Consider the following 27,983-nt stretch of genomic DNA (forward strand, 5'->3'; position numbering starts at 1 on the left):
AACCGGAAGAAAAGCTCGCACCGAAAGCATTGGCGTTGGTATTAATGAATTAATTTGCCTTTCAGCAAACATTTTTTAAACGAAGATATTATACATATACAAATCCATGAGACCAACCACCATCGATTGTTTTCTTAAATTTGTTTATTTAACATTCAATGAGCATACTGCAATTGGTTATTTAGGGTTTCACCTTAACCTAATTGTAAATCGATTACAATCAACTTCGCGGTAATGTGAGTAACATAACAATCGTTAGGTCCGAGTTGAAAAATATTTTTACGACAAGTGTCTTGTTGTGTGTATTTATGTTGTAGCATGTAGATTTAGTTGACCGCAAATTTAGGTAAAATAAAATCTAAACAAAAAAGTAACTGAAGAGCAAAGCTAAAATGCATTGCGAACTGTAGATACTTATGTATAAACAATTTAACAGCAATCGACATTCGTGGAATACACAGTTAGTGATTGCAAATTGACGTTTAATGTTCGCTATTTGTCACAACAACAATGCTGCGGTACACACTACACAAGTCAATTTATATATAGACATAATACCAGAAGTGCCCAAAGTGGCGCAAAAGTCAAGTGAGGTCGCCGAATGTTTACTTCGGTGGCAAAATAGCTAATTTATTTGTGTTTTCCGACATCGCCAACAAATGCTATTATGTATTTTGGCTGGTAGGCTTATAAATGTTAAACAACTTTGTGGATAATTAAGATTCAGGGGGTGATAAAATTCATAAACAAAGTTCGTACTTTGCTGTCATTTCTTTGAATGAGAATGCGTGTAATTGAATAAGACGGGAGCAAACAACACATTGAACAAGCTCGTTGTACAATAAAACTATTTGGTTCGACATTATGCATTGACCTTGCAAAACATTTTTAAATTTAAAATTAATTATTCACCAAGCTTTTGGCAGCGGCTGAAGTCTTCAAAATTCACTTTGCATTTGACAAGCCCGCTTACAATAAAAAATTTACTTGCGGGCTCTTGGAATTTAGTACTTAGGAAGGTTGATATATCGTCTTGTCCACATTCACCACCTGACCCATTCGCTTCGCTTCCTTATCCAGTCTGGAAAAAGCAGAACTAATGTTGCAGTTGTTGCTTCCAATGACATCAATATCATCGGCGTACGTCACCAGCTGTACACTCTCATAGAAGATTGTACCTTCAGATTGTGGGGTCTCCTTTTTTGTGAATTCGGCAGAGTACATTTAGGTTCCAATCGTCGGAAATTCTTTCGTCAGACCATATTCTGCAATGAAGCTGATACATACACTTTATCAGTTCTTTGAATAGCTCGATATAATAATTAATATTCGAATTTCTTCATGGTCAACTTAGCTCAATTAACAAGTGGTCATACTTTTTTTAACATTTTAAATTAAATAACAAAAGAAGAACCGATGAAGATCAGACAGCGTCATTTAATATTATTGAGATATCTTGTATACTGATCACTTAACGGATGGAATCAATTTCGGTATTTCGATCTACCGAATGTCCGGCCAAAATCGGGTCTATACTACCTGATATACGGATTTTTTAACTTCCGGTGGACTTTATATTGTGTATATCGGTTCGAATATATAATGTAATATAATACGATTGCTGCTATATATATTTCTGGCCTAATAATGAAAATAGGAATATTTATCAACGAAAATGGTTTTAAAATATTCTCCATCAAGATTTATATACTTTTGCATGCGCTCAAACCAATTTTCGAAGCACTTTTTTGAGCCTTTTTTTGAGCGATTGTCAAATTGTGCGGGATCTAACGAGAACAAACCTTTTTTACGGCCAGGTGTTCATGCAATATCGAATGTATGCTGGTGGGAGAAATGCATAGGCAAGCCTCTATCTGAAGGTATGTTACATGACGGTCGTGTATTATCAGTTCACGTACGGCATCGATGTTTTCTGGCACAACGGCTGTTTTTGGAAGACCTTCACGGAATTCGTCTTTGAGCGAGCGTCGGCCACGATTGAATTCGTTGTACCAGTTTTTCACAGTGCTATAGGATGGTGCTTCATAGCCATACAAAGATTTTAGTTCATCGATGCACTCTTGTCGCGAAAATGTTCACGAGTTAATTCCATTTTTTGGCCGAGATTTTTTTAATTTCCTGTAAATAAAACAATTCACTATTAAATGACAAAACGTTCTGAGTGATGTTATGCTAAAAAATGTCAAACTTTCCAATGGGAATGTCAGATTGCACCTGGCAACACTTAGTGTTGCCTAGGCCAGAAATGTATATAGCAGCCCTCGTATATATATAGAAAAATTAAGTGAATGTATAATCTTGGATATACTGTATCTTGATGCCGAAAATGAGAGATACCGGTCCTGGAATTACCACAGTACACCCGAACTTAACATTTTCATACTTGTTTTATTTAACAGTGAATCTCGATCAATACTCGGAGTCTATAGAGTAAGAGGTTTACAAATATTAATCTACTGAGTTTCCTTCTGTTAATCGATACTTGTATATTCTTACCTGTCTTGACTATTCTAAGTTATTACAAACAATCCTTCCTCTTGGAATGCCAAAATCTCGTAATACTCCTTTAATAGATAATACATAGATTATTCTAGATTTTTTTAAATATGAATATCATGATTGCTTTTAACTAAAGGGGGTTTCAATAAGAGCGCTACAAAAGTTCTTTATTCCTGTGAAAGTACATTCGATGCCCTATGGAACTCATTGCTTTGGCATGGCCACCACGGTCACGCTGAACCCAATTTTCGACGGTTTTCAAGCATAAATTTTGCTGCAATTTCACGTTCAATATTCGTTCGAGGTTCGATTGTGATATTCGCTGTGTGGCTTGTGGCGCCGTCCTGTTGAAACCACATATTGTCCAAGTCCATATTATCCATTTCGGGCCAAAAATATTCAGTTATCATTGAGCGGTAGCGATTCCCATTCACAGTAACGTGCCGGTCTTGATTAACACGGAAGAAGTACGCCCAATAGCGCATATTTTACTTATTGACGAAGCCGTTAGCCTCATCGCTACGTAGGACGTACCGCTCTTAAAGTTGATTCAATTGACTCCGAATTTCGGTCCTAATTTTTAATATTTTGGATCGTATATCTTTCCATGATGAAATGGCAAAATTAAGAGAAATGTGAAAAGAGCGGGAAAAAATATGACGTCGTTTGCTGTCCCTATCGATCTACTTTTGCAGCGTCCCTTTTGAAAACCCGTTTATTTATATGGATGAGTATATATACATACATATGCTCAATCACCTTCCTATAATGTAAGAAACTTTTTTAATTACTCACGCACTAAGGCGTCTGTCATAGTAGCTGTGGCATTGTGACAGTAACCAAGAAAGTGACAATTACATAATCAACTCGTTATTCAATATTCGCATATATATACATGCGTACGTATATAGAAAATGCATATTTGTCCATATCTCTTTGCAACAAGGAAACCTAACAATGCAGTAAGTCGACAAGTGCTTAGCGTCTGGCGAGATAGCGTCGGTCATGCCACCAATACCTGTTAAACGAGTGGAAATGGCAACCGGCATCACTTGCCACACATACTTTTTTCTTTTCCGCTGCAAAATCGAATTATAATAGCGAATGCGAGTACAACTTCTCTTTCGGACTTATTGGCCTTATGACAACAAGTTGCCGCTTGTCACATGACATGCGATCTGGTTGCTTTCGCATGACAACTTGTTGCACGTGACTCTGTTACGCATGAATGTGCCACGCAGAAGGAAGCCAGACGGTAAACAAGTAATGATCTAAAAGATGACGTTGGATACAATCTTTCTCAAGTTATTTGTCTCAAAGTGAACACCGTGTAAAACTGATGTTTAAAAACCCCGTTGATAGAAAAATAATGAATTAATGAGAGTTAGAGGAACTTTGTGCGCGATGGGTGCCTCGTCATGAAACAAGGATTCTTCATTACAAACATGAGACCAATCGACAATCCATTAGATGGTTGTTGCTCGGGGAAAGTCACCCAAAGTCTGTCCACAAGATTTAGCCAGTATTTTTAATTTATTCACATGTATTATGATATGTATAAATACGGATACGTTTTGCATGGTGCTCGGTTGATATCGCGTGCAAAAGACATGAACCTTTCTTACACATTCTTCATGATAACCCGACCATTTCAGCAAACTTAGCACAACTTATCTATTCTCAATTCCAACATGGTTATTTGGATATATCTTTCTTTATAAAAATTATACGTAAAATTATTGATCATCGAAATTCTTCATGACAACACATCTACTCTCAATTCCAACATGGAACTTATCGACTTTTCAAAAGCAACTTGAAGTCATTTTTGCACCCTGCTGGCTCAAAATATCCACTAACAGAAAACGTGTACCTACCCATATAACCATTCATGCCATCATCATGTTGCCAACTTGTCTATCAGCTGACACAATATCAGCCAGCAACGTACAGTTCATCAGCTGTTTGGCAAGGAAAATCTATTGCCTTAATCAGCTGAACAGTCAACAGTGTAAATATGACAGGGAAGTGACTTTAGCTTTTGGTCAACATTTGGCTAGCTGACATGCAATGCGGAAATGTTTTGTAGCAAAACCAAACTCAAATGCTATTTGCCTCAATTTTTTGTCGAATGAAAACTCGACTATTCAAATATTTGCATACGCACTGGTATGAAAGTAAATACATATGCCAAACGCTGTAGAGTTTAATAGACACATCACATCGAGATAGTATAAAAGTGATACCCCTTATTATGTACATATTTTAGCAACAGTACCCACTGATGCATGCCACACTTGAAGTGAAAACGCAATTTTGAACACTTGTTTCTTCAACTGCTTTCTAGTATGTCACACTCTGCTAAGTTTATTTTTATAGTTGTTCCATTGTTTTATGCGCCAGTTGCCGGCTTTCGACTGCGGCGCACATGTAGTGCACCCTCAATAATGTGAACTCATTTATGTGGGTTCGTATTCACTTTTGAGAATGTCTTACTTTCATAAACATACCGTTATTTTTAAAATCCCTTTTCAGGTAATCTAAGATTTCCAGTTTAACTCTTAATCACAAAACTTTCTGTAGCTCCTACAGTTAAAGCTATTAAACCTCCACGTGCCCCTACTAAAGGTTATGAATTTATACTTATTTTAATAACTCAACTCAAAACTCTAAAAAGGGAGATCATTCCAGACCTGTTCACCGTTTAAATTGTTGAATACAAAGTTTTCATATTTTCGAGTTTTCATATTATGCTATGTTCACAATACCGAGAGTGCACTGTTCATATGTGTGTATATATGGCTATGAATGTAGGTAAATTGTATTATTTTTTCCGGCGCTTTGTGGCTATTGTTCTTTTTGTTTTTAATAATTGTTTGCGGTTTACTTAAGTGTCACCACACACAACAAACAATATATATTATTAATATTAATAATTTAGATGTGTCTTCATTGAAAAAAAGGCAAAATCAAATGTGCCCCAACGTCAAATCTACCTCACCTTACCCTACATATCTACATTGTCGGCAGTGGTGTTCGCACAGTGTTCTAGTGCAGGCTTACAAATGAATTCTTTAAAGAGCCGACACAACAAAATTCTATTTAATTTAAGATTTAATAATAGGAATCGCACCTCCCAAGCTTTCGTACAAATTTGCTTCCATAACTCAAACCTCTGTAACGCGAAATTCTCCATAACTCGAACTCTTAAATTGGAAATAGAATTCAAATTTCATAGAAATTTCCTTCCATAAATCAAACTTTTCGACCAGGGCATAATACAAAATTTAGAATTTTACTATCAAGGAACAATTTTAAAGGAGTCCCTATATTTGTATGAAAGCGAACAAAGAATATGATATTACACTTGTGAATTCCATAAATCGTGTAACAAAAGCATGAGATACAGACGTCATAAGCCAACAATAGCAAAGTGCAACAAACAAAATTATAGAATACATGTTTTAATGTATTTAAATAAAACTCTTTTCTCGAAGTCTCTCTCTAACTCGTAGTTTTTTTGAGGATTATGGTTATTCGAGTTAGAGAAGTTCCACTGTATAATAAGTGTGTTAGCTACAGGACATCTAAACCAGCCTTCTTGATTAGCATATTATAATTATTTGGATAATAGACAAAATATTTATGATACACTCAATATTTTATAGCACTTTATATAAATCTAATATAAAACAAGTAAGGTAAGGCTAAGTTCGGGTGCAACCGAACATTTTATACTCTCGCAATTTATTGCAATATTTATATTAAGATAACACACAATTTGACCCATATATTCGGTATAACGTACAATAGAAAAACGAAAATCATCATATGTGATATATAAGGGCTGAGCTCATTTAATTTGGCTAAGATATTTCATATATTACCAGATTTATAAGCTATTAAGTCCAACGTATTTTTGAAAATCCTATAATTAGGTATATGAGAGCTAGGGGAAGTTATGGCCCGATTTTAACCATTTCCGGAGCATTGAAAAGTGATAGTCCGATTTCGACAATTTTTTCACAAGTGATGCCATGGATCATATAAAGTATTTGTGTAAAGTTTTATTTCGTTACCTTCCTTGGTTCCTTATGTATATATTATAAAGTGAAGGAATAAGATGGAATTCAAAATTGAGTTATATGGTAAGTTGTCGTGGTTGTGAACCGATTTCATTCACGTGTCATCAGTGTGCCAAGAAAATATTATATACCGAAATTCATTGAAATCGGTCGAGTAATTATTGAGATATGGTTTTTGACCTATAAGTGGGCGACGCCACACCCATTTTCTATTTAAACAAATTTGAGTTGTTTCAGTGTTTTTGACATTTTCCATTAGTGATTTAACTCACTTTTAGTAATTTTCGAGATTTGCGGGCGTTTCCCACTTTCCCAAAAAAATTACATCTAAATATGCCCATTCCTAGTGAGATGCTTTGTACCAAATTTTACTTTTCTTTTACTTACTTTTGTTGCGAGAGTATAATAATATTAAGGTTGTCATTGTTGCGTTGTTAAGAAATGTTTTTAGCTACAAACTTGAAATGGAATTACATACTTATGTGAAACAAGACAATATCTATATCTACGAGAATACACCAATGTTAATGATTTAAACTGAACGATTCAAAGACAAATTCCGAGAGATTTGTGCTCATATAAATCTATGGATCTTGTTGAATGAAAACGAAGCAGTGAATTATCCAGATTTGCTGGATTTGCCTGGCATGCCGCCGTATCATTTGCGTCTCAAAGTGGGATCTTCGTAATCTTCATGCGCCGATTGTGTAATGGAACCCAACTGATTGTGACGCAGCTATCGAATAATGTGATATCTGCAAGACTTTTGAAAGTGACTACAAGGGGGCAGAATAAAGGGGCCTTAATTCCACGAAGTTCTTTGAGTTCCAATGATTTGCCGCTTCAGCTCAAACGTATTTAGTTCCCTATCAAACTTGAATTTGTAACGATAATCACCAGGTCACAGGGACAGTCGCTGGAAGTGTGTGGCATAAATCTGTAAATGGCGTGTTCAAGTGTTGAAACCCCATCTTCTCTGTACATTTACGCACCGGAACCATAAAAAATTAAAAAAAATCGTAAATAAATGGTTTTCAACACAATATAAATTCAACTTACTTTTCACACAGAGCAACCTCTGAGGTGTCAGCTAGTAATATATGTTATACATTTTTGATACATTAAAAAAAATGTTGGATAGAATATGCTGAAAATTTAAACCAGACTTTAAAACTAACACTCTTTAATTTGTATATCTAATAGGTTTATGCAGCATAAATTCCTTTTTTGGGTTGCCATTCTACTCATTGTCACACTGACGTGGGCACGCCCCCAGCGGTATGCACATATCGCCGTAATCGAAAATGATGCATATGAACAAACCTTACCCAACTCGCTGAGAAACCCTTTCTATAAGACGCCGCGAGTGCGAGAGGCATTAGCCAAATCAAGCTGGTTCGGACCGGGCGAGGAGCCAGTAATTAAATGCGCCAAAATTGATTACCAATTACAATTTTATGTTTTAATGAATAATTCTACTTTCAGGTATATGATCGACAGGCGGAAAAAATACCACGCGCCGAAATCTATAACGTCCTCTCACATGCCGGGCTCATCAATCGGAGAGGAAAATTAATTTAAGTTGGTACAGTGTGTACTTATACTGTACAGTGTGTACTTATACTCGTAGTATGCATCCAAGGCTTGCAGGCAAATTATGTATGTGTAAACAGGGGGTTTCCACCACACGAATGCCATTCAAAACAAATCATGTTTTAGAAACGTAAAATTACGATTTTATTACTAAGTTTGCAATATTACTTTTCATTTGTTAAGCAAGTTACAACTGCCTTGGTGTTACTGACTCTTATTATATTTGTTATTAGTGTTTTTTATTCTGTTGTAAGCGCGCACATGGAAATCTATATTTTACATAAATAATATTTTTTAACAAGTGCGTGGCTTGTTTAGCTTAAGGATTCGTTGACAACAAACAAAAAAATGTATGTGTTTAATATTACAGCGGATTTACTTTAAATTTTAAAAATATTTCATTGCAGTCATTAACTTTAAGTATTGCCCAGTTGCAAAGTAAGGCAAACAGATTCCTCTTTCGAATGTTTACATTTACATATTATACATATATAGAATTGTATATATTTAAACTGGATTTAAATAAATTGTTACTTAGAAAGAACTAAGCTTTTAGATAATATTACTTCTGCACTCTTTTTAATTTATCAATAAAAGTTGGTTTTAATTTGATTCTAATATTTCACTTACTAATCCTTTTCAACTAATTATAGTTTCAAAACTCTAACTCTATACTATATGCCGCAATGCGCTTCAGCTGTGACTCGTTGTCGTGTCTCTGCTGGGCTAGAGAATTTTTCGCCGCGTTGGCGCTGATTTCTTCGCTTTTCACAATTAAACTTTTACGTTTCTCCAAAGCAGTTGCCTCATCAATCATCTCGACATCCTCTTCATTTGTGGTTGTGCGCTTCGCTGCATTCACTTTCACTTTCGCCCCTTTGTCATCCTCTTCGTCGGCACTTTCGTCATCGTCCGAGTGACCGGCATCATGTCCATTCATAAAAGCAGTCGCGCCACCATTCAGCATTTTCCTTCTATTATACAAAGGTTTGTCCTCCTTCTCCGACGTCACTTCTTCAGTTGCATTCTTCTCTTGCGAGTCTGCAGATTTTAAGAGAGACTTTACAAAATCGGCAGCGAGCAGACTTAGTGGCGGCATTGTGTGTGTAGACATGTCAATTAGCTGGAAAAGAAAAGAAGTTCCATAAGATTAAATATATTTTATACATATTCGTATAGGTAAATGTATTTCATATGTATATGTATTGATATATGTGAGTACAGTGGTGGCCATTATCATATGCAACTAAAACACGATTTTAGAAAAATCATGTATATCTTACCATTAAACTTGGGAGACTGTTGATTGGTAATGAAATTATTTTAATTTGGTATTTTTACTATTATTTAGCGCCTATAAATCAAAAGATTTGCATTCTTAAAAAAAAATACGAATACCATTTTGATTTCACCTCTTAAATTACGTGGACAAAACATATGCAACTTTTTGGAAGCAATAGTAAAAAATAAGTTTTACTAATATTTTTTTACAAATCCATTGTTTTTTTATCACTTCACGACATCTTCTTGGCATTTAGGCAATTAAGTTATCAAAGATTTTCATCAGAATCGATTTTCAGGCTCTTTGAAGTCTACCTAAAAGTTATCGGTATTTTCAATGTTAGTCCTATCTATGCGCCTTTTAATCAGCTTTTACAAGTTCTCAAAAGGTTTTAGATCTAGGGCTATTCCAAAACATTGATAATATTTGCTTAAACACAAGATTTGGCATATTTGAACGTGTCCTTTGGTTCGTTTTCCGGTTCGACCACCCAACACAATGGCATTTCCTATTCAGAATAAGGTAAAATTAAACTTTTTTAAATCCATTTGTACTCGGACTGACTCATAATTTCATAAATTGTATATAATAGCCCAACTGCGTTAGCAGAAAAGCAGTCCCACCATTACATGGCCTCCACCATGCTTAATTGTCGGGATCATATCTCTTATGGAAAGGACATCGCACATAGAACATTCCATCACTGCCTATTAAGTTGAATTTTTACTCATCGCGGAATAGAATCGTTTTCCATTTACTGATTAGCCAATTTAGATGCTCTTTAACGAATTTTAAACACTTGGCTTTTATCTTTAACAAATCCATCGGTTTTTATACGGGACGATAACCTCATAGTGAAGCTTTTAGGGTCATGTATTGGTGTCGGGCTACTTTTCTGCTAACGGAGTTAGACTATTATATAGAATTTATTGAATTATGAATCAGTACGACTACAAATGCATTTTACAAAGTGTAATTTTGGTCTATTGTGAGTGGGAAATGCCATGAAGTTGGGTCTTCGAACCGGAAAACGACCCAAAGGACACGTTCAAATATGCCAAATCTTGTGTTTAATCAAATATTATCAATGTTTTGGAATAGCCCTAGATCTAAAACCTTTTGAGAACTTGTAAAAGCTGATTAAAAGGCGCATAGATAGGACTAACATTGAAAATACCGATAACTTTTAGGTAGACTTCAAAGAGCCTGAAAATCGATTCTGATGAAAATCTTTGATAACTTAATTGCCTAAATGCCAAGAAGATGTCGTGAAGTGATAAAAAAACAATGGATTTGTAAAAAAATATTAGTAAAACTTATTTTTTACTATTGCTTCCAAAAAGTTGCATATGTTTTGTCCACGTAATTTAAGAGGTGAAATCAAAATGGTATTCGTATTTTTTTTTAAGAATGCAAATCTTTTCGTTTATAAGCGCTAAATAATAGTAAAAATACCAAATTAAAATAATTTCATTACCAATCAACAGTCTCCCAAGTTTAATGGTAAGATATACATACTTTTTCTAAAATCGTGTTTTAGTTGCATATGATATGGCCACCACTGTACGTATTTTGAAGTTTTGACATTTATTTATTTAGCTTTAGTAAACAAGTGCCTGAATATACTGTGGTTTACCGAATTTAAGGACTTTTTAACACCTCCCCCCTCCTTGTCACAAGTTGTCACATTTTGAACTCAGCCCCCCCTGACGTGACGTCACCCATTTTGCAATTTTATGGATTTATCATAAATTAAAAAAAGCAGGTTATTCTATTTATTCTTATATTTATTGAATAATCTTTAATAAAATTAACATTTAGTTAAATATTAAAGTACAGAGACGACGAATGACTAGTCAAGAAATAATAGATACTTAATTATGATGCTGCGTGATCGGCGTGGTACAGAGCAGCCAGTCGTCCAGCACCCAGGAGCGCAGCAGAGCGGGAAACGATATTGCCCTAAATTTTGAAATGTGATGTCACAAAGCTTCTGAATGATAACCTCCCCCCCCCCCCCTTCAAGGTGTGACGTAATTTATGGTCACTCATTAACACTGGTTACCAGAAATTAAAAATTTATTTTTATTTAAAATTACAGTCCACGCAACTTTGAAAATCATGTATTTTAAAGTGTTAATCTTCAAATTAACAAATAATACTAAATGGATCAAAGTTGCAAAAAAATCGGCTCTATTTTCAAGGCCACCAGGATATGCTTTAAATGAACTACTTACAGTTACTTTATAGTATCTGCATCAAAATGAAAGGAAACCAGATTCGAATTTTTAAATGGAATTTTATTAATATAATTTTTATTACAAGAATAAAATTTCAAATATTATATTTCGAAACCTTAATTTGAAAAAATATATGGGCACTTTTCGTAATGTAATTTGGTATAATCAAAGTGTATTCAACAAAGTGAACCAGGTATATGACATATCACAATTTTTTACCCGAATGTGACATGTTTGTTGCCATTGATTTAACCCATACATTTATTCAAAAATTCAAATTTTGAAATTCAAAAGTAAACAAATTTCAAACCAAAAAAAAATATTTTTTAAATGAAAAGAAAATGCCGAATACTTTCTGATTATGCAAAACAACTCATGGAAGCAATTTACTAATGTTTTGTGCTCCAACTGAAAAATTGCAAACAATTTTATCAATATATATTATATTGTTAAAGTTAAAAAAGACGGGTTAATGTAAACAAATACATGTATTGTTTACTATTTTATTGTCAAAAGCGGGTATGTCAAATACTTAGTTCACTTTGTTGAATACACTTTGGGTATAATAATACATAGATATTTCGAAATAAATGTATATACATACATACATTACATACAGGTACATATGTACATATATACAATATTTGAAAACAAAACTGTTCGGGTCACTTTACATGCAATTCCACCAGCGCAGATTACGAGAAATATAATGTACGCGAATTGATCGAAGGAGACTTTTATTGCAACCAGATTATTTAATATTAAAACACAATTCTAAGAAGTCAATAAGTGCATTTTTTGCTACTCTGCCATTAGATGTTTTTCGCTTAGAGTCGGTATATTGAGAAAAAATCCAATACAAAAACAATTTGCGACTTAAAATAAACAAATCCGCTATCAATTGCAAGCAATTAATTTGGGGGCGCACCTGGGAGCAACTAATAACAACCATATTGACAATAATAAAAATATCCGGGAAATTAAATTGTTCAAAGGTGCAAATGCATTATTTGTGAGAGAGATCGAAGAGTATATATAACGAAAGTAAAAAAACAGACAAATTAGAGTATTTTGTGATTTCAATTACTTCTTGTCTAACGAACTTCTATAATTATGGTATTTAATTGGACTTTGAGGTTTCAAGTTTCTGTGTTTTTTGTGAGTCGGGCAATTGACTGATGAGAAGTTTTGATTTACATATGTTGAAATTAGATTGACATTGGAAAAAACCGATTTAAGATTGCCTAATAACGAGAAAAGGAGAAGTTCTGGAGGAAAAAAAAGATATAATTTTTGTGTTGGTTTACCAAAAATAAATTTAGTACTAAAATTTACTCCATTGCATTGCCGTGACTTACTGTGACTTAGAGCAAATTGTTCCTGAACCTAACCCCTCCTCATATGCTGGTAGGTACTATAGCCATAAGACTTTACTGGTCTTGATGATACCAGGACTTGGAAACAGCAAGGTGATAAGCACCCGAATATTTGGGGATCATCGGTTTAAAACTTCCAATTGCTCTCCATCCAAGAGAATATATTACCACACGGGTACACTTTGAGAAACGATTCAGAATAGTTCTGATAAATAAGAGGTAATTGGAGGATTCCACTCTCAAGGAATTCATAAGTAGAAGCATCCAGCAATGGTACACGGACGCGTCTAAGACAGCAGATGGTATGAGTGCCTGGCTAACTGAAACACGACTCAAAATGTTTGTGCCCATGAGACAATTTCCCAGCATCTTTCAAACAAATGTGCTGACGTCTTATTGGACAAGAACTACCATGGTGAAGGGATAGCCATCATCAGTTATAGTAAGCGGCTTTCCAGGCAATATCATCGTTTGAAATACATAGATTCGGGCTGGTAAGGGACTGCATTAAAAAACTTAACAGGATTAACAACAGCAGTATAACCTTAATCTGTGTACCAGGACATAAAGGTACACGAGGTTATGAACTTGCGGACCAACTGGCATAAAATACCGCGGCTGCCAGGCCGGTAGGGCCGTAGCCTTTCATTGCAGTTGGACATAGAACAATATAACCGAGAATATTTTTTATGGAATAAAATAAATTTTTTGGGACGCATAAGAGAATCACTGGTTAAACTTTTGCATGTAGCTTATTAAAAACAAGAACTTTCTAAACTTTGGACAGCTTCACAATAACAAATATGTAAACATGTTTGTCATATTCGTCGAAATAAATATGTATTTACACAAGTGGTAGATAATTCTAAAAATACATCAAGTAGCAAATTAAATTGTTTTGAAGCTGTCCAACAGATGTTTGGAACATTATAAGTAGACATGTAGTATATTAGATTTGCAAGAAGGAACCGATGAGTAACGGTTAAAGTTCAAGAAGTGATAGTGGGCGATAAGCCTATCAGAACTCACACGTTCAATTTTTATTGCTTAACTATAAATAAAATATATTTTTAATAAATTTCACTTTGTTTTTCAATTACACTGGATCACAAATTTGAATTTGTTTTTTGTTCCACTGATGTCACTATCCAATTTGTATGTGAAATGGCTCGCTGATTTCGAAAATCGAGTTAATTTTTTTTTATGGATACGTTTTTGAGATATTTGCAATTTACCGTTATTTGACCAAAAAAAAAGGTGTCTTCATTTAATCATGTATATCTCTCTGACCAGTTGAGCAATCTTACTGCAAATTATAGAAAATAAAAGTGAATGAAATTTCCTAAAAATATTGCCTACTTCATTTTCGCGCAAAGTCAATGTATACGTATATGCGTATGTAGTGCGTAAAGTAGGGGTGGGATATCTAGCTATGCGCTGTTTCTGTTAAGTAAAAGGTCAATTTTCATGTCGTTTTTAGTTTTTATAAACTCATTTATTTATATATTCGTAATATATATTAAAACAATGTGTTATTTTTGTCTAAAGTTGCTACATTTTTGAGCACAGTTATAATATACCGTTGCAATTTACAGTGGGTCTCTAGGCGAAAATTTAGTGCTAAAAACATTGAACTGAAACGCGTGTTTTACTCAAATTTATTTTGTCCCTAATTATGTGGCCGCCAGTGTACGTATACATTGACTTTGCACGACTTGGATATATTTATTTGATCATGTACAACTTTCCTATTTATCCATGGATTTTATTCATTGGTAGCTTAATTTTTTATAAAGAAACAGGACTTCATATAAAATAAAAAAAAAATTAAAAGATATCTTTTGTTTTAAAATTTTTTTCTTGCCAAAGTTTATTTTTTTTCATAAAAAAATTTAAAAACTCGAAGTAATTAATCAATTTCTCAGAAATTATAAGGCTTATGGAAAAATGAAGTAGGCAATATTTTTAGGAAATTTCATTCACTTTTATTTTCTATAATAGATTGCTCAACTGGTCAAAGAGATATACATGATTAAATGAAGACACCTTTTTTTTTGGTCGAATAACGGTAAATTGCAAATATCTCAAAAACGTATCCATAAAAAAAAATTAACTCGATTTTCGAAATCAGCGAACCATTTCACATACAAATTGGATAGTGACGTTCATGGAACATTTTTGCTGTAAACCAGTGTTATCAATACAATCAATAAATATGCTTGCTGAGTTCTACGCATGGAGAGTTGAAAGAACCAAAGCTATTAAGAAGCCAACAGTGCAAGCGAGCGAAACATTTTATTATAAACAAAAATTACAAAAAAAATATTAATGTAAAATTAATGTAAGCGATAGCAAATACACTTTGAAGCGATAAGGGTTCAGGAAAAAATCGTTAAGCGGGAATGAAGTGCACACGAACTTTGAGAAAATTGCCAGCACTCGAATTGGCCGGTTGCTGGTTAAAACTGGACTAATCATGTTGGCACATACGGAAGCTGTTGACGGGCGCACAGAAAAAAGCTGTCCAAACAAAAAACGATGATGCAGACGGCATTACTGGGGGTCAACGGCACAAAGACCCGAGTTCGGTGCGGGTATGGGAGAGATTTCGCTTATGGAAATGTATGTAATGAAAACACGACTGAAAAACAACAAATCACTCACACATGAGTCAGCCTAATTAAAACGAAAACGCAACAACAGCAAAGAAGACCACACAATATGCACTTCAAAGTATAACTGTATAATAAGGTAGGTTTACACATAGTGGCGATATGCTCGCCAACCCCACAAATAAAATAATTAATTTTCCAAATAGACTTAGTACGAACCGGCTATCAAATTATCTATGTATGTATTTCCCCAATCATTTGTAGCTGACTAAAAGTTGAAGACACTCTACAGTGAGCAGAGGAGAAATGCCTTGACGACACATTCAAATGAGTAATGCTCATACTTTTATTGATGATGAAAAAAAACGGACAGCCATAAAATGCGTTTGACCTGCTATATAAGTAATTAAGAACAAGCTCAAGCAAGTCAGGGACTGCAGCATTTAAATAGTTAGCTGGAATTACAATTACAATGACCAGCAAAAGCGAATAAAAATGGAAATATAAAGTCAATTATGACGAAGATATGCGTGCATCTGTTTGTTAACCTAGCTGTTCCGGAATATACACCATAGCGCCGTCGCTTCGCTGCAAAGAGAATTGTTTTTGGTTTTGTTAGCAAATACACGCAGGCTATTAGTTAAACGAAAAAATGATGACAAACTGCGTGTGGTGTCAAAAATAAGAATATATTGACCATAAACCCGCTAGTAATCGCAAAATGTCATGTGCTAAACACATAGAAGACGACAAGCGACGAGCGACATCTGTCAAATATTAAAATACACGCGTTCTTATGGGCACAGATTTTTTGACAACAGCACGACTTCACGACAAAAGGGTTGAAGTCTTCGCTGTCGCCAAATTAGAAATGTTTCTAATTTTGCCGACGACAATGGCCGCTGTAGAGCTGCCACTAATAAGTGAAATGTAAAATTATTCAAAGTTCTCACAAGTATGACGTTATTTTGCCAGCAGAAACCTAAAATAACTTTGATATATCATTTATAATAACAATCGATTATTTAAAACAAATAAATCGACCATTTTTACATTTTTTGCACAAATAATTTCACTTTAACCTAAATATGTAAATTTTATTGAAGTGAAAGATTTTAATACGGCAACAATGAAATTGCTGTTTGATATGTCGCTGCCGTCTTCAAAATGTTCAAGACGCTGTCTTCAAAGCGACATTTGTGATCAGCCGTCGCTACGTCGTGTCGTGTCGTCGTCTTTGTGTTCAGCACTTCACTGTATAATCAACAAAGAAGCACAAACGACAGTGCGCATAGAATATTTCTTTGAAATATGCCAAGTCAAGGAGAAGCATTCATGTATATTTTAGTCCAGAAAGTACAATCTTTACTTAAGACACTTAGACTGAGGGAATCCTCCCTACTGGTTATCTGTAATATGGGACATTCTAGTATACTCAGTAGGTTCCCATTCATAACCTATAATACGTATTTTTATAATCCAGTAGAATTAAATATTAATTAAGCTTTCAACATTCCCTCTCCTCTATAGAGGAGTGGGATATGGACGAGATGGATAAAGACATCTATGCGGACGGATCCAAACTGGATAAACGAGTGGGAGGAGATGTCTTTTCATCAAAGTCTACCAGATCACTGTAGTGTCTTTCATGCGGAGGTTATTGCAATTAAAGAAGGCCTTCTTGTTTTGACACAGATGAGGCTTATAACAAAAAACATATTTATATTCACTATAATGCCTGGAGCTATGTTGCCAGATTAGATATCATGTTTAGGCAACTTGTAAACACCTAATCGACAAATATGTATTAAAGTTGGCTGAGTCTCAGTGGAAGGAAAAAAAAGGAACGATATAAGAAGTCTGGTAGGAGTTCTAACGGGCCACTGTTTGATTAGCAGATATGCCTGCAGATTGGGGATGATAACAATAATAACTGCAGAAGCTGCCAAAAATAGAAGAAGAAGAAATTGTAAAACATTTTCTATGCGGATGCAAAGCTTTATATAGGAAAAATGGCAACTATCGGTCGCGGTTTCCTTGAAGATATATTGGAAGTTTCACAGATAAAACTTTTTAAGTTAATTAAATTTATCAAGAGCACTATTCACGGTTCAATGAGAACATAGTAATGTGAGGGGGTTCCAGTCCCGGTGGTGCGTTATTCGACAACTAGCATACTTACCTACTTAAGGAATTTAAGAAGACAAGAATGCGACTTTACCAGAAGAAATGTCTCAGAAAATATCACCAGAGCTTTATCAATTCATTCGTCAATATCGTTAGAAATTGTCGAATTTAAAAGACATATTTTATACATTTATGTGACTACTCTTATATCATAATATAAAGTAGGGAAAAACATTGAAGCAGCTCCCACTGACAAAGTGATAAGCAAATAAACATGTTATGGTTGCAAAATATCGCTGAAGTACTGCGATCCGAACGAAGTAAACAAGTGGCGAAAACAAAAAGAAATCTTTTTGAAAACAACATGGTGAAAGCACAGAAACAGAAACCAATGAAAACCGATTTAAAATTGAAAAAAAGAACTTCGTTTAAGCACATAGAAGAGAAAAACATGGATGCAGTGTGTTGGCTATTTACTGGCAGTAGTGCTATGCAACTCACAGCTATTGGAGCTTAGATCAGCGAATATGCAATTCGCTATAGTTGCCGCCGCAGACTACCACAGCACGCGTTACAAGGCGCACTTACTGCCGCAACGAAGCATCGCTTTGGCGAACTGTAGATGTCGATTGTGGAGTAGAAAGCAGGGACGACAGTTATCACCGCCGTCGTTCTGTTCGTCGTGCGAAGAATGCGAACACCGCTGCTCGCATATAAATGAGGATGCAGGCGACACCATGCCCGATAATTTCAAATTGTCATTCGCACTCGCCAGAACATACACAAGACCAAACGCGGCACACGCGGCGTATGAGCAAGCAAAAATTAATAAAGAAACTACTTAAAACGAAAATAAGAGCGCAATCGGTGTACAGTTACAGTGAATAGCATTAAGAACTAACAATTTTACAATAAATAATCAAAAAATAATTATTTTTATAGAGGAGAAGACATTTAAAAGTAACTGCAGAAAATTGCAGAAATCATCGAGTTGCAAAAGCGGTGCACAAGTGTAAAGAAGGAAGTGAAAAGATTAGTCATATTTTTAAATAGTACACAACAACAAATACAACACGAGGAATAAGTGCAATAAGTGCTAAAATTTATTAATATTTTTCGAGAATAGTTAACTAAACTATTCAAATTCAAAAACAAATAAAAACTGTAAATAAAACAACGGAAATGCTACCAAAAATATTTCACAAAATTGTTATTGCCGTGCTGGTTTTATTTGTGCTAATGCCAAGCAGCCAGTGTGGACCGTTGCCAAAAGTGGATGAGGTAAGGATTTTGGTTTGAGAGTAAAAAATAATAAAATAAGTTTACAGCAGCTTACTATCGTGCTAACAAATGGACATAAATGAAAAACTACTTGTATTTAAATAAATATTATATAATTTAATAAATATTAAATAATAAATTGTACCATTGAATGCAAAATATTTGAAAAAAAAACAATTTTTTTTATATAAATTGCAAATCAACATTCAACCATAGGAGAAAATTCCACCTATTGTTGGAAAATTCTTCAATTAGCAGCTTTCATTTAAATTAATTAAATGAATTAAATAATAACAACAATATTTAAGCTGATAGTGATAAATAAAAAAAGTGATTTAATATTTTTCATAAAGAAATTTAATGTCAAATTATATTTTTAAACTCTTTATAGTTCTAGACATAAAGCTGATTACAGAGACAAAACTGTTATCAGTGGAAATATACATTCATGACCTTCATCATTCCTAGTTGTACATGATTAACTTATAAATTGACAAAAAAAGACTTATTTAAAAAACGTGTCGCACTAAGGCACAAGACAATAAATAAACATAATAATAATGAAATTGAATTCAGAATTAAAATTAGAAAGTATGCATACATACATATGGATGTACATATATAAATAAAACACAGGCCTACATATGCACATAAATGGTTTGAGATGGTAAAACATATATATAAGTAAATACGGAACACAAACATACGAGTATTAATTTAGGATTTCATTTCGGCGCCCAAAGATTGCACAATAAACATTATAATACTTGCAAGTGCATAGTACAATAACGGTATATACTATTGTAGACTGGTTTTATAATACCAAAATACGTAACCTGTACTACGGTTCAAGAGGTTCTAACCTCATGACATGAAATAAAATCACCGATTTACAATAAAATCTGTCAAACGTGATGGTGCCAAAATCGTGATATTGAGTAGCTTTACACATAGGGCTGTTGCCCCATTCTCTTGATGGAAGGCGTCAATGAACTGATATCAAAAAACTGTTTCTTAACGGAAACCAACCAATTTAAGAGTTTTGTCGGTTGTAGTGAACTAATTTTGTGACGGACGACCATTTAAATGTTGCCTGGTTCTCATAGTCTATATGCTTAGGAGGGCATGAAGGTCCGTTAAAAAATTAAATATTTTCAATGAAATATGAATTATTTTATTAAGCATTAAAAATATTTGCATTTACATTTTTAAAATTATCTCGTTCTACATGGAAAAGTCCTCTTTTTTTGTGGAACTAATTTTTGAGTTTATTTAACATAACCGCGATATAAAATTGTGTTTACCTTTAATTGCAACAAATGGGCTGTGGAAATATTAATACATAATTACTGATTAGATTCTGTAAAATTTTTAATTATATTATCATTTTTATTATTGAAAATTTAAAGATTCCGTTTGTCCATGAGCTCACTCCTATTATTTTAAGGGCAACTGTATGTATTTGTGAAGAACTCTTCCTATATACATACATATGTATGTAAGCGTAACACTAGTTTAAAAAACACCAGTACAAAAAAACATTAGAATATAGGCCTATCACATGACTTGAGGCACGTAGACTAAACGGCCACTTATTTAAATAAAAATCCAATTATATACATACATATATACATTGTACATATAAATATAATTTTGGATATATTAGAAAATTCTAGCGTGTGCACATACCTGTGCACATGTACAAATGTCCAAATATATGTATGTCTGTATGCCACGTGCAACATTTGTTTAGAAAATGTGTAGCAAAATAAAAACGCTGGCAACTGTTTGTACACAAATGAATTTAAATTAACTTTCGCAATTGAATTAAATTCTATTTTATGTTTGGTTGTATTTCACTGTAGCAACAACTTTCGAAAATACCGCAATGGCATTGTTTGCGCTACTTTAAACACGATTTGTTGATGATGCGCCGCTGCCGGCATTTGCATGTGCCAACGGCTCCTCGCTCGGGTAATGTCAAATGAGTTCTAATGTTCGGAAGACCCTGGCCTCCACCACCAACACAATGGAATGGCTTCGTTGCGGACTAGTTAGCTGAATAACTTAAATGAGGCATGAGTACGATTTGTTTTGTATACCATAGCGGAGTCATATGATTATCACACAATGACAACAACAACAGCGGTAATACCAGTCGTAAACAGATATATGTATAATACTTATGGTATATTGATCAAGGATTTACATTGTTATGCACTCAATGGTATGTTCATATGACAAAAAAAAACTTGCGCACCCACTGACTGATTTTCAACCAAATATACATATATACATATGTATGGTATATAGAGTAAGCGTGATTGATCAAGATAATCAAATATACGGAAGTGCCGGCAAAAATGTATAGATTATTTAATTTTGTTTAAATCTCTCATTTTGATAATCAAATGTTTAAACAGCACACTCACAGCGTCTACCGTGTATATGTATGTATGTATGTAAGTACATATACACACAATCCATGCACATAAGGAACTGTTTTGCAGTGGTCGAACTCAGGAAATTTCCTCCAACTCAATGAGACTTATTATAACGATATGTAAACATGTACACATGTATTTTCAATTAGGTTTCAGTGGCATTGAATCAAAAATAATTTCCTTATGTGCATCGCTTTCAACTAAGTAATAAAAAAATAAATATTAGCAATAATTACAATAATTTTAAGAAAAATTCTAAATATAAAAAATAATAAGCTTAAGCCAAATGTACTTCATATATAATGATTATACGTACACATGTGTACATACATACATATAAAGAATTGTTCTTTGAATTTTTTAAGCTTAAGATTTTATATATTTTAAATTTCAATAAAATGAAGAAATATTATATTTTTGTTTTACTGGTTACTTAAATTAGAGGTTTATAAGTAGCAAATTTAAATAAAAATTTCTAGTTTATGAGTCAGAAGTCATCCAATTAAACAAAATGATGATTATTAGTAGTTGGCAATAAATGAAAAGCTGAGCATGGATCTCTATAACCAATATAACCTCTTTTGAAGTGGAAATTTATGTGTGATTTAGGAACCAATCTAAGCCGATTCCAGTAAGTAGTCAGTAGGTTGAAGTCACGCCCGAGACATACATAATATAAAATTAAGTGTAAGTAAATTTAAACCATTTTTATCTAAGCAAGTTTGTGTCAACCATACTGGAAAATGTCATAATTAATGAATTCTTTGGGTTATCGAAACGTATTGGTTAGATCAGGACAGCTAAAGGCATGGGTCCATTGTGATGTCAAAATACTCCGGAGTATGGATCGCAAAGAAGACCCTTATGTATCGCCGAAGCGTTTTGAGTCTATCATACATTTTATGAGGCAGCTAATTTCAATTCCGGACAGTGGAGAAGAAAATGACTTACAGCCGATTTCACAAAATTTTTTCATTGAGAATTAAGTTATATTTAACTTAAATTCTAAATTCAAAGAAATTAAAAGGCATGGATGTTAGAAAGAAGAAAAGCAGATTTATGTAAACAAAAATTGTATTTATTTCTCTAAATGGAAAAAAATATTGAAAATCAGCTGATAGAAAAACGTAAACATTGTTGCATATGACAGTATTTAAATAAAAATCAAAGTGTATTCAACAAAGTGAACTAAGTATTTGACATACCCGTTTTTGACAATAAAATAGTAAACAATTAATGTATTTGTTTACATTAACCCGTCTTTTTTATCTTGAACAATATAATATATATTGTTAAATTGTTTGCAATTTGTCAGTTTGAGCACCAAACATTAGTAAATTGCTTCCATGAGTTGTTTTGCATAAGCAGAAAGTATTCGGCATTTTCCTTAATTCATTTAAAAAATATTTTTTTTAGTTTGAAATTTGTTTACTTTTGAATTTCAAAATTTGAATTTTTGAATAAATGGGTTAAATATGTGGCAACAAACATGTCAAATTCGGGTAAAAAAAAATTAAATGTCATATAATTAGTTCACTTTGTTGAATACAATAGTGTATGTTGAATACACTTTGGTTGAATACACTTGGCAAAACGAAATATTTGTTTCGTAAAACCGGCTGTTAATGTTTTAACCTCGCCTTTTTACACACTTTTGGAAGTTTGCGTCTGACAGGATTTCTAACCTCATCGAATATGATTTCGAAACGGTGTAAGTTCTGATTGTTAACCAGTAGTTTGCATGGGGTCCAATGAAGAGGAGAATGAGTGAAATATGGGTTCACGAGACGTGTAAATCAAATTCGAATCGTGTAAGTGGAATTCGATATTTTAAATACATATAGGATACGGTTATAGCGTTTTATTTTCTCAGTGAAAATGCTGCCTTTTTATATTTCAACATTATACAAATACTGCGTTACCCCTTTGAATGTGTTCCATTTTTTACATGATAAAAGAACAATAAAATGTCTTCCTATTATGCTGTTCAACTCTCGCTCACAATTTGAAAACCGAGTACAGGGCAGAATAAATGTTTCATTTTTTAGTGTCATAGGGGACTCCTTGCATGCGGACATATGGCTTCTACGAAAGATGCCAACAGAAACTGCTTGTAGAGCACTTCACTATGCTCTTTAACAGGAAGCATACAAGCCTTGTTGTGAAAGTGCTCGACCGGAGATGACCTATGACTGCCCGAAGTGCAGTATTCTGACAAGCCTTAAAAAAATTGCTAAAAAAGGATTTTTTCGGCTTCTAACGCAGACTACTGCCTTAATATGTCTATCACAAAATGTAAACCAATGCACTTTTATATAGTATATTAAAAATACTCACCGATTTCACAGCCAATTTGCTTGAATTACCGATAACCAGTGGACCGATCGGTTGTCGTGAACTGGTCTGCATATCTGAATGTTGTTGTGTAGCAAAAGTGCCAAATGTACTGTATTGCAGCGCTTGATTGGCCGGGTTGCTAAAGGTAATTGGGGGCGGCGCATCATCGTCCACACTATCTGGTACAGCCAAGTAATTAATTTCCTGAAATCAAAATATAAAAACATAAGTAAATATATATATGTTATATGCAATGCCTTAATTCACCTGGTCTTCTGTTAAAAAGTATAATGTAGACATTGCCTGCCAGTCGACATTAACTGAACGGTTCTTGGGATGTCGCCTAGGGAGCCATGACGCGCCGTACAAACGAGGCAAATTACGACGTTGATATATGGGTAGGGGCACATTTGGTTGGAAAACGTGCACTACAAAATATTTAAAATTTTGGAGAAATTGTAACACAATATTATTCAAAATTGTCTCTACTTATGTTCGTTGTAACTTACATTCGTTGTACTTTGTAAACGCGGCACACAAGTTGCTGATTGGGTCGAAAGCGAAATGTTCGACAGATAGCTTGCACGCCGCATGTAAACGTAGCGTAAGTAAATTAAACACTAAAACACGCCTCTCTGTGCAGACAATGACCTGAAAGCAGAAAAACATTTGCTTTTATATGAACTTTGAAAATGCGTGTAAACACTTTGCTTACCAAATGCGCCCATTCTCCAGCAGCAAACTGAACCTTTGATATTTGAGCAATTACTGGGTCAAGGTCGCCAATATCTTCAATCAGATCTCTATCGTCTGATTGTTCGGTCGTAGTAGTGTGATCTTGTGTATGGCTGCCGTTTGTGAGAGGCGCATTTTTACAATCATCTCCAAAATTGAGCACCTCCATCAGTGGCAGTAGTTTCTTTTGCACCTCCTCATCATATTTGCTTCGTCTTTTTTGATATTCGTACAAACGACTCTTAGCCTTATAACGTTCTCTTGTACTCATACGATTGACTTCGTTTTCCATTTCACGGAAACGCTTTCGTTCTCCCGCCGGTAATATTGTATCGTACAAATAGGCAAGTAAACGTTCGCGCCCTTCAGGACGTATATTTACTCGGATACCTAGCCGCTGAAAGAGCAACACTTTGTGGAAGAAGTTCAGCTCATGCATGTCCATTATTTTGTTGTACAGTTGTTTTCTCGTTGCTTCGTCAATTTCATCCGCCGACACTTCCTTGGGATTGAATTCAATTTTTTCACATTTCTCAGCGAACTTCTCGAGTTCCTTTATGATAGTTTCGTCATTCTTTTCTACAAAGTCATTGAAGAGTTGCAACCACCTTTTCTGTTTTTCTGGCGTGAATTCATCTTTAAGCGGAGACTCCTTTCCTTTGGACCGTAAGCTCACTTGTATGTGTGGCGCAACGCCATCATAACCGGGAGGTGGTGTTAGCGCCGCTTTTAGTTTTAAGTTTTCAGCTCTATATATACACAGCGTGTTGCCATAACCTGCCGCAAGTACTGACCCATCTTGTGAAAATGAAATCGATTCAACAGTTAAGTTGCGGTAGCATGTCTCTGCTACACAACACCAAACTTTGCCTTTGTTATATATATTATCCGATTCCTCAAGCGACCACATCTTGATTTTATTATCTTCACCGACGGTGGCACACAACAAATTATTCACTTGATTTGAACTGGAGAATTCGATGGCTTTGAATCCACCTTCATGCGGCAGCTCTATATTTGTATTTAATGTGTAACTAAAACAATAAATTATTTAGTTACATTATAACAATCTAATTAAATTCATATTGCTCACTTTTTCGCAGCCTCATCATACTTCCAGAATTTTAAACGCAACTCCGGCAAATGTTCGTTGTCGTTGAAAACCTCACCGGTGGCCATCCAATCGATATTGAACGCAGCCTTTGTCACAATTATGTTATAGAGCACTTTATCAGTCTCCATAGAAAGACAGTTTTGCATCACAATGTCAATCTGCAGAAAAATAAAAATTCATTAAATTGCAAAATAAGCGCAACCAAATAGACTGGCGCACTTACGTTATATAACATGTTTTTTGTGTATGCTGAGTAAAACTGCAAATGCCCGTATTTGCCATTTAGCACCAGCGTGTTTGTGCGCGGATTTAAACGTAGTCCGACCGGAAATTTAGAATTACCGGTTTTATCATTTTCCATGTATGTGAAGTCCTGTAGGGTGCTTATCACTTGATTGTCCGTGCCAACGAAGTGTACGCCATTATCTGCTGTACAAACAGCAATTTGTGAATTATCATCATTGGCAGCAAGATGACAAATAACAGACCCCATGCGTGGTAGAAAATTGCGCAAATCTGGGCGTTTAGTGTTCCAATACACAAGCACCGACTCATAGCCACTGCTGTAGAAACCTGCACCGCTGGGTGTGAACGCTATGCTGGAGACAGCGGTGTGGTGCCAATGGTAAAGTGTCTGCAAACAATTAAGGAGATTAATACATTTCATAATTTTAATTATATACCAAGTCTAAGACTAAGTTTCAAAGGTTAAGCACTTACAGTCTTCACTGAACTCGGATTCATAAACTCTCGCCACAAAAATATTTTGCCAGTTTCGTCACCTGTTATTATCGCTTCTTCAAAAGGATGAGACCTAACGACCGTAATTGGAACATGGTGTGCGTTAAATAACCTGCAAAGGGAAAAAATGTAATTTACGTGTACACATAGTAGTATCACAATTCTCAAAAGCACTAAACAAAAAATTATTCTATTCTCTATTTTATTAAAATAGAGAATCAAATCAAAAAAAAAAAAAAAACACCATGCAGCCTTTGCTTAAATTGTCATAAAATAGTTATTGAAAACCTTTGAAAAGTATATAAAAAATAGAACTTACCGCCTCCATGACCAGGATTTATAACTAAGGAAATATACAAAAAAACCTTGTACTATAGCGATATACTTGAACTTCTTTGTGTCCACTGCAATAAGTGGTTCGTCGGACCTGTATAATAAATAAATAATAATAAAATAACAATATTCAATAACAAATATAATTTCACATACTTACAGCAATTTCAATTTACATGGTACGTTCAATCGTTCTGCGCTGCTTGTATCTACAACAAACCACTTGACTTGCTCCTCATCGGCAGTGCGAAAAGTAACAAATGCGCACGCTGTTTTGGAATTGCCGTATAAGTTTATGAGGTTAAAGCTTAAGATTTGTTCATCTTTGTTTAATTTTAAATCTAGTGTCTCTTGAAGACGACCACTTTGCCAAAACCAACGAAGTACTTCTCCTTTAGTTGTACATGCAACTAGCGTCTCACTGTCACGCAATTCCAATTCCATAGACACTAGATTACCATTTCCTCCTGAAAGTTTGCGTGCTAGCTCACCGGTTACCGAAGAATAAACCCGCACAACATCCTTGGAACGTATAAATATAAATCTACAATTTGAAAAACTTTAGAGTTGAAACACTTATTACACGTTTTTATAACTCACTCTCCTCCAGGCGCAAAAAGAGGCGTGTGCTCAACAAGATTGGCACCGGCCAAATATTGTAGTTTAAGTTTATCAAGTTCGTCAAAATCCATTGTTTATATATTTTTTAAACAGGAAATATTTTTATCACTCTCTATAGTTTTTGTAGCCAAGTTATCAGTTCACACACGTCTTGATCTTCCGCGTTGTTTGTTATAGCGCAATGTTTTGCTGCTGTGTCTTTCTAAAGAGCTTGTTGGCAACAAACCATTACCTTAAACACAATAGGAGTGGAAATACAGAGCTCCAACAATTTGCCAAATATTTATATTTAAATTAATATAAATCTTAATTTTTAATAGGGCACTTCCACTGTTGTGCCGCACGTGTTGAATCTGTCAAATCACAGTACATACAGTAGAAAACCTTATTCGTGGGGAATTCTCGGTGGTAAGATAGCTGCCATCTTGGACAAACGCAGTGCTGTATATATTGAGTACTTGATTTTAGTAAAACTTTAGTTATAAAATAGCAAATATTATGTATATAGCTGTCTTATATAAAGCGAAATTATTTATTTATAC

At 34.4% G+C, this 27,983-nt stretch overlaps 3 protein-coding genes across 3 annotated transcripts; 2 read left to right on the plus strand and 1 right to left on the minus strand.

The window, feature by feature from the left end:
* On the plus strand, positions 1-8,763 carry LOC105219368 (uncharacterized). The gene is made up of 3 exons (XM_054228023.1): positions 1-38; positions 7,809-8,022; positions 8,091-8,763. The coding sequence occupies exons 2-3, from the start codon at positions 7,813-7,815 to the stop codon at positions 8,184-8,186; spliced, it is 306 nt and encodes a 101-aa protein (XP_054083998.1). The 5' UTR covers positions 1-38; positions 7,809-7,812; the 3' UTR covers positions 8,187-8,763.
* LOC105219370 (WD repeat-containing protein 75) lies at positions 8,314-27,872 on the minus strand. Its single transcript, XM_011195467.3, has 11 exons — positions 27,421-27,872; positions 26,981-27,364; positions 26,807-26,914; positions 26,467-26,599; positions 25,970-26,380; positions 25,726-25,904; positions 24,613-25,666; positions 24,407-24,548; positions 24,165-24,325; positions 23,898-24,101; positions 8,314-9,321 (listed from the first exon to the last, which is right to left on the minus strand). The coding sequence occupies exons 1-11, from the start codon at positions 27,510-27,512 to the stop codon at positions 8,854-8,856; spliced, it is 3,336 nt and encodes a 1,111-aa protein (XP_011193769.1). The 5' UTR covers positions 27,513-27,872; the 3' UTR covers positions 8,314-8,853.
* Positions 18,309-21,972, plus strand: LOC105219369 (uncharacterized). Its single transcript, XM_011195465.3, has 2 exons — positions 18,309-19,116; positions 20,982-21,972. The coding sequence occupies exons 1-2, from the start codon at positions 19,018-19,020 to the stop codon at positions 21,102-21,104; spliced, it is 222 nt and encodes a 73-aa protein (XP_011193767.1). The 5' UTR covers positions 18,309-19,017; the 3' UTR covers positions 21,105-21,972.
* Positions 27,873-27,983: the final 111 nt, after the last annotated feature.

This window comes from Zeugodacus cucurbitae, chromosome 3, assembly GCF_028554725.1.
Source record: "Zeugodacus cucurbitae isolate PBARC_wt_2022May chromosome 3, idZeuCucr1.2, whole genome shotgun sequence".
NCBI classification, from domain to species: domain Eukaryota; kingdom Metazoa; phylum Arthropoda; class Insecta; order Diptera; family Tephritidae; genus Zeugodacus; species Zeugodacus cucurbitae.

Excerpts from the sequence above, each read along its gene's own strand:
- LOC105219370 (XM_011195467.3), bottom strand. The coding sequence starts at position 27,512 with ATGGATTTTGACGAACTTGATAAACTTAAACTACAATATTTGGCCGGT. Across the intron at positions 25,905-25,969 it reads CAAAAAACATGTTATATAAC|ATTGACATTGTGATGCAAAA; the intron begins GTAAGTGCGCCA and ends ATTTTTCTGCAG. Across the intron at positions 24,549-24,612 it reads CTGGAGAATGGGCGCATTTG|GTCATTGTCTGCACAGAGAG; the intron begins GTAAGCAAAGTG and ends TTCTGCTTTCAG.
- LOC105219369 (XM_011195465.3), top strand. The coding sequence starts at position 19,018 with ATGCTACCAAAAATATTTCACAAAATTGTTATTGCCGTGCTGGTTTTA. Across the intron at positions 19,117-20,981 it reads CGTTGCCAAAAGTGGATGAG|CAACAACTTTCGAAAATACC; the intron begins GTAAGGATTTTG and ends ATTTCACTGTAG.
- LOC105219368 (XM_054228023.1), top strand. The coding sequence starts at position 7,813 with ATGCAGCATAAATTCCTTTTTTGGGTTGCCATTCTACTCATTGTCACA. Across the intron at positions 8,023-8,090 it reads TCGGACCGGGCGAGGAGCCA|GTATATGATCGACAGGCGGA; the intron begins GTAATTAAATGC and ends TTCTACTTTCAG.